The 21,976-nt window shown below is 46.9% G+C and overlaps 1 protein-coding gene across 1 annotated transcript in view; it reads right to left on the bottom strand.

The window, feature by feature from the left end:
- Positions 1-21,976, bottom strand: part of TRPC7 (transient receptor potential cation channel subfamily C member 7) — a 143,943-nt gene that overhangs the window by 3,440 nt on the left and 118,527 nt on the right. Inside the window, exons 7-9 of the mRNA XM_055430349.2 lie at positions 13,640-13,835; positions 6,301-6,522; positions 5,593-5,673 (exon numbers count right to left, since the gene is read on the bottom strand). Coding sequence (XP_055286324.2) covers positions 5,593-5,673; positions 6,301-6,522; positions 13,640-13,835 — 499 coding nt within the window. The remainder of the gene's footprint in view (positions 1-5,592; positions 5,674-6,300; positions 6,523-13,639; positions 13,836-21,976) is intronic.

The following is a 21,976-nucleotide window of genomic DNA, read 5'->3' as shown; positions in this document are numbered from 1 at the left end:
AGCCTCTGATTTCAGGCTGCACAGTTAAGTAGTGAGTTGCCTTCATGCTGCTCCTTCTCTGAGAGGCCTGGGTCTTGTCCTGATGGTGGTTAAACTGCGATGCTAGATCGCTCACTGACGCTCTTGTGGTCAGTGAGGCAGGATACCTGAGTTTTAAGAATCTGTGCCTTTCGTGGGAGTCAGTGGTGCCCTTTTCACTTTGAATTGGAGCAACAGAAACAAAATAAACTTTGTCCTGAGCCAAGTTCTCATGGGGGGATAAAACCAACAAACCAGTACCCAAGTATCTAACACTCTTACTGGATAAGGAATTCGGAAATATTCTACTGAAGACTTTCAGGCTTACACAAGACCGGGGGATCTATCCATAGTTAAAGTTTGTTGTCATTTTAAAGGAAAAAACCTCAAGAACTCGAGACCCTTTCATTTCTGAATCTGTCAGTTAAAGAGACTATATATTTACCATGTAAAATTATAAGCCAGAGATGGAAGTGAAGAGCTCCCTTTTCTGGGATGGAGCTGAGTAGAACACGTTCATAGCTATGATGATAACCACCTTCCTGGATTCGTGTGCATACTGTGTTTTAGTGCAACGTGATTAAACTGATCATTTAAAAACTTCATAGTATGTATTTATTATAAATATAAATGTATTGAGTCTTCCTACAGTCCAGAAGCTGTGTTGGCCTCTTTGACAAAATGACCTCATGGAACCCTCCCAGAAACCAGAGGAGATGGGGGTTGTCATCTCTTTGGACAGAGGAGGTCACGAAGTTCAGAGATGGAGGTGACTTCTCCAAGCTCATACAGCTGGGAAGTGGCAGATCTGGGATTTACCAAAATGGAAACCAAAGTTGGGGCTTTGTTCAAGCTTCAGGAAAAGACTAAGTGAATAATGGTTTCAGAGATGAGATGCAGGAGACAGGCTCCCATTGGTCACAGGGGGTTTGGACCACTTCTAGGTACCAGTTTATCCTTTAACAAGGCACAGAGTCTTTTGAGCAAGAAGAGGCCTCAGCTAGTTTTCAGAGAATGGATCGCTATCCCGCAGAAGAGACTGGCTGGTAAAGCATCGTCCTGAATGCCCATGGCCCATGCATGAACCCTGGCAGACTTGATCTGAACTGTGGTTTCTGCAGACCTGCAGCTCCGAGGGGAGAACAGCAAGGGTTTGCTTCTAAGTCTCTCATTACAGACAAGGATGTTAGAGGTTTAACATGGAAGCAGGATTCCATGAGCATGGCAGACATGCCCAGGTCCTTTAACCTTCCTCTGCTGCCCAGTTCATTCCAGGAGTGACAGGCACCTTCAGGGACAACAGTGTGACCGCCTTTCAGGTGCTTAGAGACTTCATGCCCTGATGAGGACCTAGCCTCCCCTCTGGCATACGCATGTTAGACAACCTGGGATCTGCAGGAGTCTCATCCCTAGGAAGTCTGAAATGGTTAGAAAAATGCCCAAAGTTCTTTTTAACCTGGCTGCTACAGAGGATCTCTGTCTGCAGAAAAGATGGACATCAGATGCCTCCCTTCCTTCACTATGTGGGAAAAAGCATGGTCCTCTGCCATGAGTTTCTGCTCCCTGCCGCTTACCTTCCATGGAGTTTTCACTTTGCAGAGATAATAAACCTTCCCCACACTAACATGTCCCTGTCGACGCCAGCTTGATCTGCTCTGCCCTGATGCATTTAGCAAGGACTGGAAATGATACTCAGGCAAAATAACTAATACTGAGGTACCTAGTGGATAAGAATGGTTGTGACATTGAGGCCCACGTCCAGGAAGGGAGGCACACAGTTCTCTGGCCCAGAGTCTGAGAGCCAGGTGACCTCTGGCCGCTGCTGGTGTCCAGGGAGTGGGAGGGGCCGCTCTCTGCAGCCAGAGACAAGGAAGAGGACATGCACGCAGAAGGTGTCAGCCAGCAGCAGCCAGAGAGAAGGAATGCTGCCACCCAGAAGCAGAAGAATCGAGGAACATTTGGAAGAGAGTGGACAAAATGGATCGCAGGACAGATCATGTGTTAAACTGGGGTTTGGGAGACCCCAGGAGATAAGAAATCAGCATTGGCAAGCTGTCTAACCTGTTGGCTTTGATCTCTGCAGAAAAGGTCATCTAGAAGGCAAGAAGGAGGATGCCCACTGGGTTTCAGGGGAAGGGATTACATCATTAAGAATTATTTCAGTGATGGACTGTGCCTGGATTTTTCAGTTTGGTTGGGACACGGTTTATTTGCTTTGCCCCTGAACGAGATGCATCCTCAGAGAGTGAGGATATGAAGTCTGTACATACCCCAACAAGGGGACACATGTTGATCAGGTCAAATGTAGCTATGATAGGAAACACACATTGGCCATTTTGCTGGCATCATGGTTTTGTTCCATTGTTTGGGCTCATGTCCACAGAACCCAGATTAGGAAAAAAAAATTACAAAAGCAAGGAACCAATTTTGTGAAAAATAACAATTCAGACCCCTGGAAGCCTAAGAAAAGCGAAGCACAGAGAACCTCTGAAATCTGGAAGAACTGTCTTCCCTTATAACAGAGAAACCTGAAAAGGTGAAGTGATGGGAAGCTTAAAACAAACACCCAACAGCTTGGACTGCAAGGAGATCAAACCGGTCAATCCTAAAGGAAATCAATCCTGACTATTCATTAGAAGGACTGATGCGGAAGATGAAGCTCCAATACTTTGGCCACCTGATGTGAAGAACTGACTCATTGAAAAGGACCCTGATGCTGGGAAAGACTGACGGCAGAAGGAGAAGGGGACAACAAAGGATGAGATGGTTGGGTGGCATCACTGACTCAATGGACATGCGTTTGAGCAAGCTCTGGGAGATGGTGAAGGACAGGGAAGCCTGGCGTGCTGCAGTCTATGGGGTCGCAAAGAGTCAGACACGACTGAGCGACTGAACAATAAATGCTAAGTTTGAGCAACCAAGCAGATCTACTAGAGACACAAGGGAAACGAGCTTAACAACTCACATGCATATCAACAACAGGGCTTTTATCTTATTGGGATTGCTCCAGAATGTCTCAGCACCTCGACAGTGAGAGGCTGACAGCATATGTGCTCCATGAAAAGGAGGCTCTGGGTGCAGCCTGCATGGTGAGAAAGAGGGAGTGAACTGGGCTTCTCACAATTTCTTGGCACTTTTGAAAGATGCTTTGGGAGGAAAGCAGTGCAGCGTGGAAGGCCACCAGTAGGCTCAAAGAAAAGGCTGAGCCATTTTTAGATCCCTGCCCAAATCCTTCCTTCTGCGATGGTTGCTGATAGCAAAAGCGCCTTCTGTTCCTCGCTTCCTTCCTCCAGGCTCAGATAGACCTCTTCCCTGGGACTGTCAGACACAGACGGGGTAGGTTCCAGGGAGGCCTGGGTATGATGCTACAAAGAGGACTAGGGGGCTCTTGCCCGGGCTGTGTGACGTGGTGCACAGAGCTCACTTCAACCCACCAGGTGCCTGAGTTCCCTTGTGTGTTCAGTGGCCTTACAGGTCCTGCCTCTCTCAGAGGCATGTGTGAAATTATACATACCCTCGTGTCTAGTCTGCTCCCAGCTGTCCATCTGTGCTGGTTCAAGGTTTACTCCTACTTGAGCAGATGTTGGCTCAGGAAGATGCCCAGACCTGACCTTGAAGGGCTGAGCACAGCGCAAATGTACAAATGCAAGATGGTCTCTGCTATCCTCTCAGTCCACTCCCTCTGATGCCCACAGGCCAAGTTTTTCTGTCTCCCAGTTTCTCTTCTTTTGGGTGACAACTATCTGAGTAAGTTAGTTGCCCCAGGCCTTTCTTGGTGGATTCTAAAGATACAGGGTGGGCCTGCTTTCCCAGACTATCAGTTAGCCTGAAGCTGCAAACCGGCTAATCCTATAATCACAGCAGGAAGCTCTGGGGGAAGACAAGGTTGCAGGGACTCGGCCAGGAATGATGGAAGACAGAATAGGGATTACTGGAGACCACTGTGGAGCACGATCTCCTTCACAAAGGATTCATCTGGCTGTAGGACATTGACCACAGCAGCTGTCTTCCCTGATTGCAGCTGCTGATTGTGCTCAAAACCCAGGAGACATCTGGCCCTAATCCATTACGGTTTTCTATCTCTACTTCTCTCTAAGAAGCAAAGAAATATAAATCCTTCCCCTGATTGAAGGATTTGTCCTATAAAATAAACTCAAAGCTGATCACGCTGGGCAGGTCCAATTTAGCGCACAATTAAATCAATACAAGATTTGCCCTTTGCCAATTTTTTAGCCCATGGCATCCAATAAAACCAAAAGTACTATGAGGGATGAGCCATTTCTTAATTGTACACTTAACTCCTCCTAACTGCAGAGTTAGCTTCTGAAATACGGATGGAGATTCAATTAGAGACCTGGGTCTGGAAGATGCTGAGTCTGTAATGGCTCCCTCGGGGATACCGGCACCAGGGACATAGCACCTTGGCCCCAAGGAACACTCAGGACAGTCAGATTTACATCTGATAGGAAATGGTCAGCGTGGATAAAACTGTTGGTCATTGGGGGCGGGAAAGCAGGAGGAGGATGGCCTGCACTTTTATAATCAATAACCTGTAGTGACCATTTATCACTGATTGATTCAAGCTGATACAGAGACTGCATTAATTTCTAAAGCAAAGCAAGATCTGCAAGCATAAAAGACCTAATTTTTATAACGACTGTGTGCAGGCTGGCGGTCGAAGGTTAAGTGCCTACTGAAGACATCGATACCCTCCTGGGAGCCACACCGGGTGCCTGCCTCTCCCTACCCCATTCCTGTTGGTTTGCATCATTTCCCTTTGGCAATACATCCAGAACTAATACTGAGTCAGTCAGCTTTTCTCCTTCACCCTTCTCGCGTTTCAAGTCACCAGGCCCTTGTGCCTGGACCAAATCTTCCTCCCTGGTCTCCCTGCTTCCACTCTTGTCTGCACTGGTCTCTTCTCATTATAGCAGATAGGTAGTCTTCTTAAAGCATAAATAAAATTGTATCATCCTCTCCCGCCCCCAAGTTAAACTCCTCCCACGCCTTGCTAGATACCTCAGAGTGAAATCCACACCCTGACCTTGCTTCAGTCCTGATTTGAGTTCTGACCTCATCACCTTCCCCTCCCCGACTGCTCTTTGAGCTCCAGCAGCTCTGGACCTCCCAGGCATCTCCCCTCTGGCCTTGGCTTACGCTTTTCCTCTGCCTGAAAGGCCCCATGTGGTCACCTCCTTCTCATCTACAAGGTCTTAGCTAGCTGTCCTCTCCTTAAAGACGCAACTTCTGATAACCATATGGAAGCAGGGGCTCCCTGGTTTTCTCCATTTTTGCACCTGAGTTTTTTCATCTTGGCACTTTGATCAATTTGAAGTTACATATTTAATTGCATGTTTACTGATCCATAGTGTCTCTCCCTTTATGTCTGGAAGTGTCACTAAGATAGGAACCTTGTCTGTATCCCCAGGAAGAAGCGCAGTGCCTGGCATATAAATAAATGTTGACTGCAGGAAGAAATGAAGCTGTGTTTTAGGGGGAATGACACAGCCCTGTGACTATATTGGTGTCTTAATGGAGTCCACTTCTGCCTATACCTGGGAAAGGGGTGGATACCTGGTATCTGGTGGGCTTGCTGTAAGTGTTATTTGCTGTCAGGTTTTCAGAATTCCTCATGCCAGCCTGGTATCGAGTCTTCTGGGGGGGAAAAAAAAACAAAATACATAGTATGTGATACATATTACGTAATACTTAATACATACCTACATGGTAAGATTCGAATAGCACCTGCATAGGGGGCTACCTCTAAAATGAAGACCCTCAGGAGGTCCCTGTACCCACTGTGGCTTGGCTTCCTGGAACATATTTCCTGGGGACTCTGGCTCTGCAGGTTGTCAGTGGGTTACAGAATTACTGTTTGGTCAGCTTTATTTGGAGAGCACTCAGAGTGATCGCCCAGAGATTTTTAATATGCTAACAATTGAGGATCTCCAGGAGGAGATAATGGACGGGGAGCCTCCCTTCCCAGGCGTCCCAAAGTACAATCCAGCTACTTTCTGGGAAGGGCTATCCGCTTTCGAGTCCACTGAGGAGTCCCTCCGTGGGGTCCCAGCTCAGTCCAGCAGGAAGCAGGGCACTAAGGCTGGTTAGCGGCCGCTGCTGGTGCTGCAGTTGTGCTGAAGTGCCAGCTGATTCTGAAAAGCGTGGGGTCCCTCGGAGCTCCTGATTTGCCTGGTTTCAGGGGCATCCTGTGAACCAAAGACACACAGCTCCCCTCTCCCCCATCTGCTGCCCCTCCAGCCCCTTAAGTCCCGCACTACCTACCCTGAATTTAGAATTCAGCATGCCCATTTCAAGGTCATTTTCACAGCTTTTGGCCTTAGATTTGCAGAGTTTTATGAGGCACATCTTGATTCTCATTATGAGATAATAAAATGATTTAGGACTTGGCACTAGATTAAAAGGAGCAGGTAGAGTTCTTCCTTCATCAAAATAAGACAGCCAGAGCTTCGCTCGGGCAAACTTCCACTCCACGTCTGCATCCTCCTGCAGGGTGAGGAAAACAACAGCACGCCATCAGAGGCGGCGCACTCCAGCAGACCCATCCCATCAACCACAGAGGTGGACCCCGTGGGGGCGTTTACATGTTCTAGGAGCCATACTATAAAAAGTAAAATGAAACAAGTGAAATTTATTTCAGTGATGTATTTTCCTTTATGCAGTAGACCCAAAATGTTTTCATTTCAGCATGTAGTCATTATAGAAATGATTCATGAGATAGTCTACATTTTCTTTACATACCAAGTTTTCAAAATTGGCACGTGGTCTATACTCACAGCACGTCTCAGTTTGGACTGGGCACATTTTGAGTGCTTAGTACATGTGGTTTCGTGGCTACCATATTAGATATCACCATGTATTTCCTACTAGAAAGTGGATTAGAGTGCTGCCAACAATGTTAAGAGGTCTAGACTAAGTCTAGAGAGCCAAAGAATTGATGTTTTTGAACTACGGTGCTGGAGAAGACTCTTGAGAGTCCTTTGGACTGCAAGGAGATCAAACCAGTCAATCCTAATGGAAATCAACCCTGAATATTCATTGGAAGAACTGATGCTGAAGCTGAACCTCCAATACTTTGGCCACTTGATGCAAACAGCAGACTCATTGGAAAAGACCTTGATGCTGGGAAAGATTGAAGGTGAAAGGAGAAGTGGGCAACAGAGGATGAGATGGTTGGATGGCATCACCAATTCAATGGACTTGAACTTGGGCAGACTCCAGGAGATAGTGAGGGACAGGGAGGCCTGGTGTGCTGCAGTCCATGGGGTCGCGAAGAGTCAGACATGACTTAGTGATTGAACATCAACAACAGCTAGCATGTGTAATTCAAGGGAGCAAACCTGAATGTAGCTGGCAAGAGGCAGTCTGCTCTTCCCTGGGGTTGGCGGTAGACTTAAAGCCCAGATCTGTTACTTCGGACTTGGTGTCAATGCCAGAATGCCGATTGGGCCCCCTGAGAGGTAGCAGGGGTATGTTCTCTATAGGTGGCCAGACTCCATGGGCCCCTGTCTTAAGAGGGCAGTCTGAGGCCAGGGGTTTGGAATCAACTGGGCTGTTACCAGCTGTGTGATGTAGGTCGTGGCCTTGGGCTTCCCCCTCTGCTCATGGTGATCACACTGCTGGCCTCCCATGGCCCTGGGGTTGGCATTGATTATGTGTTCCGTGAGCAGTGGGTTTCTCTCCCCAAGGCACTGGCTACACTTCAAGGGGCTGTGAGTCCAGCTGGGTCCCACCTGAGGCTGCTGGTATGCCGGAAGAGCATACGGTCACCACCAGCGAGTTTGACCAATTTGTCTGCTTTTGCTGAGGCCCCATCAGCACTCAGCCTGGTCTGTGGGGACACGCGATGTGGGCCTTTTAGACTGGAGGCTCTGTGAGGGCAGGGTCGATTCTGATCTCTGCTGAGCAACAGAGAGATGTAGGCGGGACTCCTGACCTGAGAGGAAGGGTGATGTGGTGCTGGGAGCACAGGCTCCCAAGCCTGCCTGGGTTCAGATCCTGCCTCTGTTCCTCACGAGCTGTGTCACCATAGCAGGAGACTTAACTGCTCTGGGCCTCAATTCCCTCATCTGTAAGATGAGGACAGTAAGGCTGTTGTGGGAATTAAAGACGTTAATGCGTGAAAAACAATGTCGGATATTCAGTTCAGTTCAGTTCAGTTCAGTCGCTCAGTCGTGTCCGACTCTCCGCGACCCCGTGAATCACAGCACGCCAGGCCTCCCTGTCCATCACCAACTCCCGGAGTTCACTCAAACTCATGTCCACAGAGTCAGATATTAATACTTAGTAAACTCTCAGTAAATATTTGTATCTACTGTATGCCTGGCCTGTGCTAGGGAGGCACTGGGTTTGGCAATCATGACCTCCTGGGACACAGAGCCTGGCCAGTGACATGAGTATGCTAACTCATCAGCTCTTTTTATCTAGATCTGGGCTCACAGCTGGGGGAGGTGCTGGGGGTGGGGGGTTCTGCCCCCCAGGGTCAGGGAGGGCTGCCCCAAAGGCTAGTGTTTATGCTAAGATCCAGAGGGTGAGGAGTTCTCCACCAGGTCAAGTGTGGGTGCGCTGGGGTGGGGAAGAGCAGCAGTTAATTAGTGGAGAGGCAGGGAGACTCGTAAACAGCTCTTTGTGGCAGCAAAGAGCAGGAGAGGAGGAGGTTGAGAGCTGGCGAGTGAGGTGGAGGGAGGATTGTTTGTAGTTACTTTTTTTATTCTCAAGATGAAGAGAGGCATTTAGATGCTGACAGGAAGGATTAGATAGAGAAGGAGAGGGTGAGGATGCAGGCGGGGAGGGCTGCTCCTGAGAGGGGGGCAGGGGGAGCAGGGACATGGGAGGGGCTGCTAAGCGGGAGAAGGTGTGTCTGCCCGCGGGAGGGCCATGGTGGGGGTGGAAGCAGGCTCAGAGGCAGGCGTGTCTGTGGATTCAGATGTAGATGCTCAAGAGCTATGAAATAAATAAGTGTTCTCCTGCAGGGATTTACAGATTTATAGGGATTTACTTCACCAAAGTTCAGTGTGACCATGAACACACCAGGCACATGCCGGCAACAGTCCTCAGGGTCCTTGTACAAGAGTCAGCAGTGAGCCGGTGGGGACTGTGCGCTCCCACCCCACAAGGAGAAGCCCAGTGCCCAGGGGGAGGTGTGGGCTGCAGTCCGCTCTCTCTGTCTCCTGGCACCACCCTGTGGTGGATAACATCACAAGCCATGGGCTTGCTCACTCCTGTCCCAAGTGGGTATCACTCATGCCAATCACGTGACTTCCCATGCCCTATTCATTTGGACCAAACACACGATGTGCTCCATAGGATGGGGCAGAAACCTGGGCGAGTGCTCTAGAGACCCATGTATGCCAGGCACCATCTGGGGTCTCTGAGATGTGGGGAAGCTGAGGCCCAGGAAGGTTTGTTAGCAACAGCTCATTGTCCGCATAGGTGACCCAGTATGTAAAACACTTATACATACATGTGTTGTTTGTCTGCTGATAGGGTGCTGCCTTTTCCTGTCGGTGGCCGGGGTGTTAGAGCTGGGGGCTAAGACTAAGGCTTCACGCAGGTTCACCTCTTCCCCTCTCCTCTTGTCTTTTTCCTTGTTCAATCTACACTCTTGAGCGCAGAGCCAAGTATTACAGGCATGCTCAGTCGTGTCTGACTCTGTGCAACCCCAAGGACCGTAGCTCACCAGGCTCTTCTGTCCATGGGATTTCGCAGGCAAGAATACTGGAGTGGGTTGCTATTTCCTACTCCAGGGGATCTTCCCGACTCCAGGATCAGACCTGCATCTCTTGCGTCTCCTACATTGACAGGCAGATTCTTTACCACTGTGCCACCTGGGAAGCCTAGCGCCAAGTATATACCACATTGTTTGACCCCTCTCTGTCTTGGTACATGCTGTTCCTACCATATAGAATATTGTTTTCTGGAGGAGTTTTATGGACCAGAGCTTCTCCCTAAAATCCATATGTTGAAGCCCTAAGCACCAGTATGTTAGAATGTGATTGTATTTGGAAAGAGAGATAAGAAAGCCTTCCTCGGCGATCAATGCAAAGAAATAGAGGAAAACAACAGAATAGGAAAAACAAGAGATCTTTTCAAGAAAATTAGAGATATCAAGGGAACATTTCATGCAAAGATGGGCTCGATAAAGGACAGAAATGATATGGACCTAACAGAAGCAGAAGATATTAAGAAGAGGTGGCAAGAATACACAGAAGAACTGTACAAAAAAGATCTTCACGACGAAGATAATAACGATGGCGTGATCACTCACCTGGAGCCAGACATTTTGGAATGTGAAGTCAAGTGGGCCTTAGAGAGCATCACTATGAACAAAGCTAGTGGAGGTGATGGAATTCCAATTGAGCTATTTCAAATCCTGAAAGATGATGCTGTGAAAGTGCTGCACTCAATATGCCAGCAAATTTGGAAAACTCAGCAGTGGCCACAGGACTGAAAAAGGTCAGTCTTCATTCCAATCCCAAAGAAAGGAAATGCCAAAGAATGCTCAAACTACCGCACAATTGCACTCATCTCACACGCTAGTAAAGTCATGCTCAAAATTCTCCAAGCCAGGCTTCAGCAGTATGTGAACCGTGAACTTCCAGATGTTCAAGCAGGTTTTAGAAAAGGCAGAGGCACCAGAGATCAAATTGCCAATATCTGCTGGATCATGGAGAAAGCAAGAGATTTCCAGAAAAACATCTATTTCTGCTTCATTGACTATGCCAAAGCCTTTGACTGTGTGGATCACAATAAACTGTGGAACATTCTGAAAGAGATGGGCATACCAGACCACCTGACCTGCCTCTTGAGAAACCTGTATTCAGGTCAGGAAGCAACAGTTAGAACTGGACATGGAACAACAGACTGGTTCCAAATAGGAGAAGGAGTACGTCAAGGATGTATATTGTCACCCTGCTTATTTAACTTATATGCAGAGTACATCATGAGGAACGCTGGGCTGGAAGAAGCACAAGCTGGAATCAAGATTGCCAGGAGAAATATCAATAACCTCAGATATGCAGATGACACCACCTTATGGCAGAAAGTGAAGAGGAACTCAAAAGCCTCTTGATGAAAGTGAAAGAGGAGAGTGAAAAGGTTGGCTTGAAGCTCAACATTCAGAAAACAAAGATCACAGCATCTGGTCCCATCACTTCATGGGAAATAGATGGGGAAACAGTGTCAGACTTTATTTTCTTGGGCTCCAAAATCACTGTGGATGCTGATTGCAGCCATGAAATTAAAAGACACTTACTCCTTGGAAGGAAAGTTATGACCAACCTCGATAGCATATTAAAAAGCAGAGACATTACTTTGACAACAAAGGTCCGTCTAATCAAGGCTATGGTTTTTCCCGTGGTCATGTATGGATGTGAGAGTTGGACTGTGAAGAAAGCTGATCACCAAAGATTGATGCTTTTGAACTGTGGTGTTGGAGAAGACTCTTGAGAGTCCCTTGGACTGCAAGGAGATCCAACCAGTCCATTCGAAAGGAGATCAATCCTGGGTGTTCATTGGAAGGACTGATGCTAAAGCTGAAACTCCAATACTTTGGCCACCTCATGCGTCGAGTTGACTCACTGGAAAAGAGTCTGATGCTAGGAAGGATTGGGGGTGGGAGGAGACAGGGATGACAGAGAATGAGATGGCTGGATGGCATCACCGACTCGATGGACATGAGTTTGAGTGAACTCCGGGAGTTGGTGATGGACAGGGAGGCCTGGCGTGCTGTGATTCATGGGGTCGCTAAGAGTCGGACACGACTGAGAGACTGAACTGAACTGAACTGAACTGAAAGAGATAATGAAGGTTAAATGAGGCTTTAAGGGTGGCGTCCCAATCCATCATGACTGGTGTCATCATAAGTAGAAAAGACACATGGAGGAAAGGCCCTGAGAGGACGTAGCAGGGAGGCAGTCATCTGAAAGCTGGAGAGAGAGGCCTCAGAAGAAATCAAGCCAGTAGCTTGACCTTGACCTTCTAGCCTCCAGGGCTATGAGGGAATAATTTTGTGTTATTTAAGCCACCCCGTCTGTGATATTTTGTTGTGGGAGCCCTAGCAAACTAATACATGACAATCAATTATTTTCTATACATGAATAACTGTTTCTTGTAGGAGATCTGAGTACCGAGGTACACCAAGCAAATGTGAAAGTCCCCTTTCAAAACTCCTTTCCTGTTTCACTGCCTTCCTCAGAGGGTACCATTTCCTACCCTGGCTTTCTGCAGAGGCACATTTGTATTATTATGTAAATGAGATTTGCCCAAGGATATTTTTCTACAGCTTGCGTTTTTTTTTTTCATTTCACAATATCATAGAGATTTGCTCTGTCAGCACAAAAAAATCTTATTGTTTATAAACAGTGTTTTAACGTCTGTGCTATCTCAGTTTATTTAAACATGTTGATGGGCTATTTCCAAGGTTTTCTTTTAATGAACATCTATGTAAAATCATATTTCTGCATGGAATTGTTGTATCAAAAGCATCGGTGCATTTTACTTTGTTTTAATGTTGAGTTTATTCATTTAACTTTTAATAGGTAAGCAGTGATATGATTTTAAACATGAAAGGGTTTAAAGAAAAAGCATTTACAGCTATCCTGTCCTCCAACCCCCACCTCTCAACAGTACACCCCTTCTTGTGTACCCTTTCAGCTTATTTTTCCTTTTCAAATGATTTTACAATCAAAAAGGAATATGTTTTCATTCTTCTTCCTCTCTACGGAAAGACAGTTCAATATATATACATTGTTCTGAAGCTTGATTTTTTCTACTTACCATTATAATTGGAGGTCTTTCTACAGCAGAATATAGAGAACGTCCTCATCCTTTTTAAAAGCTGCACAGTTTCCCATGGTTCAGACGCATCATAATTTATTTAACTAGATTCTTATTAACGCTCAGTTAGTTTGTTTTTCATTTCTTGCTGTTCCAAACAAGGCTGCAATCAATAGCTCACAGTTCATGCATTTTAGATTTTGATAAATTGCCTCCCGATATACTCTTGATGCCTTTGTCTGTCTAGCAAAATCAGTCTTTGAATGGCCTCTGTAAGCTTCCTCCCCACACAGTCACTCACCGTCTCTGCCCTGCACCTCTGCACCTGCTCGGACTTGTCTGGAGGCACTGGCCGCACTGCATGTGTTGGTTGGTGTATCTGTTTTCCTCACTGCACTGAGTGAGAACGGCAGAGACTGTGTCTTGGACATCTCTGTATCACCAGTGCCAAGCACAGGCTCAGCATACAGTAGGTACTTAATAAATAACACGGGAGAGGCAGAAGTGAATGTGGGTAGAAATAAATAGCCATTCCAATTTGCCATGGGTCACCTGCATTCTCTCCTGAGGGGGTCCGTGTAAAAGGAAAGATTCATGGCGCCGACTCTTTCTGCCCTCCTTGGGCCATTACAGATGTGGTGCCGTCATGCCTTGTGGCTGGTTGACTGGAAGTGCTTCTTGGAGCAATCCAGGAAGAATGCCTGTCGTTTGCTCTGGATTCACATTTAATAACACGTGGGCTTCTAACATCGTTGCCCTCATCATCCCTCAAACAGGGATGCGGATTAAACCCAGGGAGAGAGCATTTTCGATTAGCTGGTCTTACCTCAATTTCCTGATACGAGTTGTTGATCATGGCTATGAGCATATTGAGCAGCACGACCACCATGGTGACGTTGTAAACGCCATAGAGAACGTAGCCGATGTTCTCGATGAACTTGTGGTCATATTTCAGCACCACCGAGACCACTTCAGACAAGCCAAAGATGGACCAAAATAAGGTTTTGAAGCTTTCTTCAACCCTGGAAGGAAACGGACAGTCCTCAGGCAGTTTGCACCAACTGGCAACTCTCACCGGAGAGCTGCCACCACCCAGACATCAGTGGTTACTCTAGAGTGGGGCCGGGGCTGCTCCCTGGTGCCTGGATTCTGAAACCATGAGATATGCAGGTCCCTAAGAAAACTTGAAAGAGCACAGTAAAGGGCAGGCTCTTTCTTTCCCATTCAGTCCTTTTATTGGGACTCTTGGCTACAGCAGCAGTTCTTATCTGGTTGCAATTACTTTAACATTTAAAATTAACTACCAGGGCAAATGTTTGTCCTTGTAGGTTATTAGCCTCAGAAGGCACACTCTCCCTTCAATAGCCTCTGAGTGTCTCTTCTCAAACTATCCATCCCCACAGGAAAGGGAAGAGGATGGTGTGTGTGAATGGAGCTGGCCTCCCTGGTGACTGGGGCTTGCTGGTCATGGACACAGGGCAGTGCACTTCAGCCCCATGACCACCTCTGCAATGGGCTGGCTTATCACCTCCATTTGACAGATGGAAGGAGTGATGCTAAGAGCTTTCCCTGCCTTTCCCAGGAGCACTCAGCTGGCAAACGTGGGTATGAATCCAAGCACGCCTGAGATTTTCAAAAGTAGGTCCTTCAAACCACTAAGCTTTACCTCCACCCTGGCTCTGGGTACTGAGGCCAGGCTCATATATTGGGTGCTCTAATCTGGGGATGAGTTTTCAGGAATGAGAGTGATAAGTCTGGTGTGTCCATATTGATCAAATGCACCAGGTAACGGCCTAAACCTCCCCCTGCAGCTCAAGAGGCTGCTCGTGCTGTGAGGGCAGCCCAGGGGAGAGCTGGCTTTTAGGACACTGCTCTTTGATGCGTCTGAGATGATCAAGTTACCAAAATGCCTTGCTTTTAAGAGTAGGGTTCAAGCCCATTTCATATTCTATACTTTGTGGCTCTGACCCTGTATCCGGTTTGTGACACATAATTCAGTTTAAAAGCTGGGTTTTGGTTGGGTGCTTTAGAGAATGCATGTGTGTGATAGCTGAAGGGTTAAGTACGGTATTTTAGTTCGCATCCAGATTTGGGGGTCTCTTATGAGGAAGCACTTTCTTTTTTCTCTTTAACATTTTAGACTTTTAGCGCTCACCCACAAATGGCCAGGATTAGCTAGGTCTTGGGGGAAAAAACAGCATTTTTTAGAGGATTGGTATTTATTTGACAAGATGTACAAAAATACTAGTATTCGTCACTTGGGCTAAAAATCCAACACTGACTTGCATGAATTTTCAGCTCTCCTGTGTGTGTGTATGTTTGTGTGTGAAAGAGAGAGAGAAAGAGAGAATGTGTGGCTGGGTGTGTGGGTGTACATGTTTGTGTGTCTAGCCAGCTGTTTGCTCATTCCCTGTGAATCCCAGAGTCTGAAGCCTGAACACCGAACCGAATTTTTCTTGCCATTATCTGTTTCTGGTTTCTTTGAAATCTGTGAGTTTGGAATATTTAATTTAACTTGGCTTTAGTAAGAAGTTTAGGGGTTCATCAATAATGACTGGCTATCGAGGGGTCATGTTAGAGCTCCAGCACCTGATGCTAATTCTCCTCACATGAGATGCACATCTGTTTTCTGTGAAAAAGAGGCTGTTCAGTGTGTGGGCACGATTCACCGCAGGTGTTGCCTTCCATTAAGAAGCAATCTTTCAGTGGTCACCCTCGTGGAAGGGAACAGTAGCAGAGAGAATCTAAAACCACTGAAAGAGCCACAAATCAAAACTGGAAGGAGATGGTAGGACGTGATTTCTCTGACACTTGGTCTCTGCCTAACAGGGTCTGGTGGAAACCAGAGGGCGCGTTCTCTGAGGGAGGGGGCCTGGGCAGACAGATACTGGTCCAGGGTAACGCACTTACTGGAACAACTAAAGAAATGGATGATACGTTTAACTGAGAGACACTTTACAGAAATTCATTTTCCCTTTCTTACCTTGAAAACCCCACTAACCTTTGGCTGTCATAAATGAAGCAGGCCATTCTGGAACACATCTGGGGAAAATATTCTGCATTTTGATTGGGAAAATGGCCTAGATTTGGCAGGCGTTTTTTCTCATTTGCTTCTTGCTGTGAATTTTGTTACTAAGCTGGGATTTACCCCTGGTACCTTCACTATGTTAATAATCCAGAGGAGGAAGAGATTGTCCACTAAGCAGTATGTGTTCCATTAAGAGAAGAATATTTACAGATCCCTAAACCTATGCCTTGGTCCCTTCTCTAACACCCCACCCTCCACCCCCAAGGCTTAGAATGCTGATCTGTTCAATTTGTTGTTTGGCTGTCAGACAGTCTTCACACCAGTTTCATTTCTATTCTACAGCTTTAGAAGTTGCCTCTGGACTTGAACTTGGCCATGACGTCCAGGAGAATCTAATTATAGGTGGCTCAGACTCAATGGGACTGCTAGAGTGGAAATGAGCCCCTCCAAAACAGTAAGCCTTGATGTTAAGCTGGGCAGGAAGGGGTCTTAGCCAATCGTCTAAGTTCTTTAGGAAGTGTCTGTAGCCCTTGCTTCCTCTCATCATGGAGCAGAAGGCATTGCGGTAACAAAGATTTCCATGAAGGAAAAGCTGGGTCCATTGTTGCAATTGTCTCTGATGGCTAGATTCATTACTGGGGTCTCTTGAGTCTTTCATTTGTATTCATGCCCTGTGATGTGAACATTTGGTGGACTAACTGGATAGATTGTTTTTTGCTGTTGTTGTTTCTCAGATGGGACCTTATGGGCTGAGTTTATGCCCAATTAGTTGGGCTAAGTGGTAAATGGCAAGCAATACAATATGTTGTCCATACATATAACTAAATTCTAAGAGGAACTGAACCATTTAATGTTTAAAAATTACATAGTCAAAAAGCCAGAATAAGATATTAATGTTTATACAATCTTGGTCCGGGAGAAGTTTCAGAAACTAAAAAGGGAAAGATGGAAAGGCATGCAAACATAAAGCTTGACGTGTATATGTTGAAAACATATTAAGTAAAATTATAAGGCAAAAGACTGAGGAAAAGATTTGCAGCACATATGACAGTGGCTGATGTCTTTCTGACATAAAGAGCTTATAAATTGATATGAAATGACAGACATCCTTGCTGAAAAATAAATTTTGGGGGACAAAAAGATTTTGGGGGACAAAATCTTCCATGAAAACTTGATGCTTTTTGTGGTGACAACAGCTCCACAAGTAGGTTGATAGATCAGGTTAGTGGCATCTTCTGGTTTAATATGCAGTAGGCAATAAATGAAACCTGTCCTCCCTGAGCTGTGTTTCCTTGACCTTGGAAACCCATAATAATATGTTCTTAGAGAGAAGGCTGGCCTTGGATAGGAGTCAGGAGTCCATCCTTAACCGCAAGATCTTGGACACTGGAGCTAGTCCAATGTCATGTGTGGTTATGATGCTCTCTGAGTCATGTGCCAATCATCACTCATAATTTTCAGGAGCTATGGGATGCAGGGCATGGGGCAGAAGACCAGTCACTGCAGAGGTCTGGGGCTGTCTTTCAAGAAAAATGTATCTTGTGACTGATTTAGTTGATATTTATCATGAGGTCACTTGTTTCACGGAAACCCCCACTCTCAGATGGCTGGTCTGTAGGCTAAATTTGAGGCTCTTTATTGATAGGGGTGGGAGCTGCTGGTTCCTTATTTGCTCCCACCCACTCTGGCTATTTACCAAGCTTGCCACACTTTCCTGCAGTTGGGTCAGTCACAGGCCTCTTCACAGAGATGGCTGGAGGAGTAAGAAAGCAAAGATGCATGCCTGGCTTCAAATCCCAGCCCTGTTGTGCACCGGCTGTATGAACTTGAGCATGTTACAAAACCCTCTTGAGCCTCAGTTTGCTCTGCTATGAAAGGGACAGTGATGCTTTATTGTTAAGTTGCTGTAAGATTAAATGAAACAACCCACGTAAAGTGTAGAGTAAGGGTCCAATAAATGGTATTATTTGCTGAACATTCACTGAACTCTGCTTACTTGCCAGCACCCTACAGAGCAGGATGCAGGATGCACAGACTGGTTTGTTTTCGTGGAGGTTCCAGGCTAAAGCAAGCCCCCTGGTGTGAGCAAGTGCTACAAGGCTGTGGGCAAGGATGCTCTGGCCACCTTGCCCTACCCAGGAACAAGCCCATCAGCCCTCAGGGGCTTCCACACAGGGCTGAATGGAGTTAATCCAGCAGCATATTGACTTTTCTGAACAAGGTTCATTTTACTTCCTGTCTGCAAAGATCATCACCAACCCTTGATTTCATGCAAATGCTCTTTCTGATTTCTCCAGCCTGTGCTGTCTTTGATTGTTTGACTGCTGCCTTCCAGTAGAAGGGGCTGAGGTTTCACCAATAGGCCACCCTAGCATAAGAAGTGCTTCTAATGAAGTCAAAGGGGAAGAGTGCCTCGGGGGTGAGATTGAATAGACCCTGATTCACCCTCTTACTGGGTGGGGTGTGTCGAGGCGGGGGGGGGGTGGGGGGGGGTGGGGGGAAGGTTGGGGCTGACTTGTCATGCAGAAGGCAGGGAGGAGGTAATCCGTTCTCTACCAGGCTGTCTTGCCTGGATAATAGGAATTTAATAATAGGTTGCCTGAAGAGGCAGTTGTGTCAGGGCCTCAGAGAACAAACAAGGCGAGGGTTTGAAGTGATTGTTATGGAAATCACTGCTGCTTCAGAATACCACAAGGCCTTTCCCCCCAGTGTCATGGAACTCTGTTCCCCAACCCCAAACAGTTCAGTTCGGCTACCTACCCAAATCTGCATGGGCATGCATACATGCATGCTAAGTTGCTTCATCTGTGTTCAACTCTGTGTGACCCTATGGACTGTATGTAGCCCGCTAGGCTCCTCTGTCTGTGGGATTAAAAGAAACTTCAAATTAAGCAGGAGTTTCAGCTCCTGAAAGGCTGTTTCTCAAGTTGGAAGAGCTGGCATTGAGCTAGAGTTCTGCTGAAGCAGGAACAATACTCACCTGCCTCCCAGTGGAGGCTGCAAGAAGGTGCTTGGAATCCAGAAAGACTCCACATGAGGGTTATGCCTCTCCAAGGAGAAGCACTTGCACCAGGCTTGAGGGTGGTCAGGGCAGGAGTGTCCAGTGCCTGAGGAAGTCTGGACTGCACCCCTGCTGTGGTCCTCTGATTCACCTCTTGGTTTATCCTGTGCCCTGAATGAGGAGTGATTTAGATGGTCTAGTAGCTGAGGAGTCTGGCCCCAGAATCAGGGCCGAGGAACTGGAGTGCACAGAGGAGCCTGGATTGACTCATGCTGAGGGCCCACCTCTCTCCCTGGGAGCCTGGCGGCTCCTTGAGGGCAGAGCTGTGTTTCCTTCCTCCTTAAAGTCCCAGATCTAGTGCAGAACTTGGTACAATGAAGGTACTCAATAAACGCATGGTCCTTTGAATGAATGAGTCCCCACTGCACATTCTGATTTCCTGCTCCTGATCCCAGTGTTGTGGGGAGGCTCTGGTGAAGCAGTCAGAGCGCAGGTTCCATGTCTGACTGTGAGCTTTTGGCTAAATAATGTAGTCTCTCTGTGCCTCATTTTTTCTAGCTTCAGAATGGGAAAACAATCTCCGTCTCATAGGGTTGTGGTGACGATTAAATGAGTTAAATACTGCCTGGCACATAACTAATGTGCAATAAATGTGGCTAATGTTAGCCTGGTCCCCCGCCCCCCAACCCTTAGCTGCAAAGGCTCCAGCATCAGGTTGACTCTCATACCCTACCATCAACTCTCAGAATAATCCTTTAAAACTATGAATCAGATCTTGCCTCTTTTCCTTAACAGCTTTCCACAGGCTAACAATTTGAATCTAGTCACCCAGCTCCCCTGACCTCATGCTGGCACACCCCTCACTCAGGGTCCTCGTCCCTCTGCCTGGATCACCCTTCCACTTCCTCCTCACATTGCTGTCCCCCTCATGCTTCTTAGCCGTTAAACTTTAACTTTAATTGTCACCTGGTCAGGTCAGCCTTCTCTGACCATGTCTGAAGGAGGTCCTTTCCTGATTATTATCTCAGATGGTAAAGAACCTGCCTGCAATGCAGGAGACCTGGGGTCAATCCCTGGTCAGGGACGATCCCATGGAGAAGGAAATGGCTACCCACTCCAGTATTCTTGCCTGGAGAATCCCATGGACAGAGGAGCTTGGCGGGCTGCAGTCCATGGGGTCACAAGACACCACTGAGGGACTAACACTTTCACTTTCATGATGTTTCTGTTTCCTTCCCAGCTCTTAGCACTTCATTTAAAATGTTCCGGGACTTCTCTGGCACTCCAGTGGTTAAGTCTCTGCCCTTCCAATGCAAGAGGTGTGGATTTGATCCCTATGTGGGGGACAAAGATCCCACGTGCCATATGGCATGGCCAAAAAATGTTCTCATTTGTCTTTTTGTTTATTTTTTATCACCATCAACATCATTTCCCTCTTTTCCCATTCACAGAGCATTGTGACCTCCGGGGGTCATGACTTGCTCAGGGTTCTTCCACCAATGCCCAGAACAGTGCATGGCTTACAGTGGGGTCTCAGGAGACATCTTTCATCAGTGAATGATTGAAGCTGGGAAACCGAGGCATGCTGTAATTTGTCTTAGCCAGCTTGCCTCAGACTTATCTCATAGCTAGCTGTTTTTCTGTTAATATTCTAGAGCGAGCCCTGGAGAGTCCAGTTTTCTGTCACTCTGTCACTTTGAAGAATGACGGGTACACCTTATTTCCAAACTAGAGTTGCAGTTTGGTGAATAAAAGATTGAAATTTCCTTGTTTAAGATGTTGCAAGTCAGTCTGAGAATAAGATAGAGCAAATATGCTCTGAAGTCATCATCCAAAAAAGCACATTTCCTGTGTTCTGTCAAGTCTTTTTCCTCACAACTTTGCGGGCTCTTGGCCTGTTCCAGAAGCTCAAAGGTACCAGGCTTTAAGAATTCATGTCATGAATAAACATGAGGAGAGGGTATAAATAAACATTATATGATGGCAGAATGTCTGCTGTAATAGGTATAATCATTCTTCTAAAGTAGCTCAGGGAAAGATATATATTTTTATCACTTCTTGGCGGACTATGTGAAGATAAGTTATATTCAGTTCAGTTCAGTCGCTCAGTCGTGTCCGACTCTTTGCGACCCCATGAATCACAGCATGCCAGGCCTCCCTGTCCATCACCAACTCCCGGAGCTCACTCAAACTCATGTCCATCGAGTCGGTTAGTCCCAAATTATTATTATTTTTTGACACACAAAGGTTATTCCCAGATGCCCAGCCTTTCTGAGCCTGACCTGAGCCCCAGCATTGACCACTGCCATCTCCTCCATCAAGTCTTCAATCTCTCTGAGCTAATTTCCCCACATGAAAATGGGTACAATGAGCTGTCTCATCGCCCGCCCCCCCAAACCCTTAAACCTAACCTGAATGTATAAGATGAAAGGCGAGATGATAACTTTCAAATATGATACAGTCCGATGGTCACACTTCCATACTGGGGATGCCCATATTGCAAGATAGACCTGGCACCCTGGGAAAGTCTCTCCTCCACAGAGCCCAGGAGGCTGACCCCACTCCACTTTCCCACCTGCAAACTCACTCTGCGTGCTCAGGATAAGGAACACGCCAGAGGCCACGGTCCCATGATGCTGTTCTGATTTGTCCTGACTGGCTGCTGGTTATAGTGAGTGTTAATGAGGGCAGACAATGCCATTCAACCTCAGCTGCCCCAGCAGGTCCTCCTCTGCAGGCAGGCCCTTGCAGATGTGGCCCTTTGCTCTCAGGAGTCCCCTCTGGCTCATCACTCCCTTTGGATGTTTCTGGGCCTCTATGACTCACTTGACCATCTCCCTTTCCTCCCTTCCTTGGGTCAGGGACGTCTCAGGCTCTTCTGTTTACAAAGCACAACATGACACTTTTAGCTTAAGAGCCCTTTTCACCCCTTCAGCAGGTCTCTGCCTGTCCCTTGGTACTGAAGATGGGCCTTCCTCAAGGCCCCCATTGCTCCTCCAGTCCTTTAGGACATGGACCACTTCACCCATGCTTCTGGAAGGTAGTTTGGAGTGTCTGCCTTCAGCTCTACTGGGTGTGGGTTCTGGGAAAGGCCAAAGAAAGCCCCTATTCCTTTCCCCAGTCACTGGGAACTT

The sequence above is a fragment of the Moschus berezovskii genome, chromosome 8, assembly GCF_049115385.1.
Source record: "Moschus berezovskii isolate FMDL1 chromosome 8, NW_MosBer_1.0, whole genome shotgun sequence".
Taxonomy (NCBI): domain Eukaryota; kingdom Metazoa; phylum Chordata; class Mammalia; order Artiodactyla; family Moschidae; genus Moschus; species Moschus berezovskii.
This window is presented reverse-complemented; position numbering and strand designations above follow the sequence as displayed.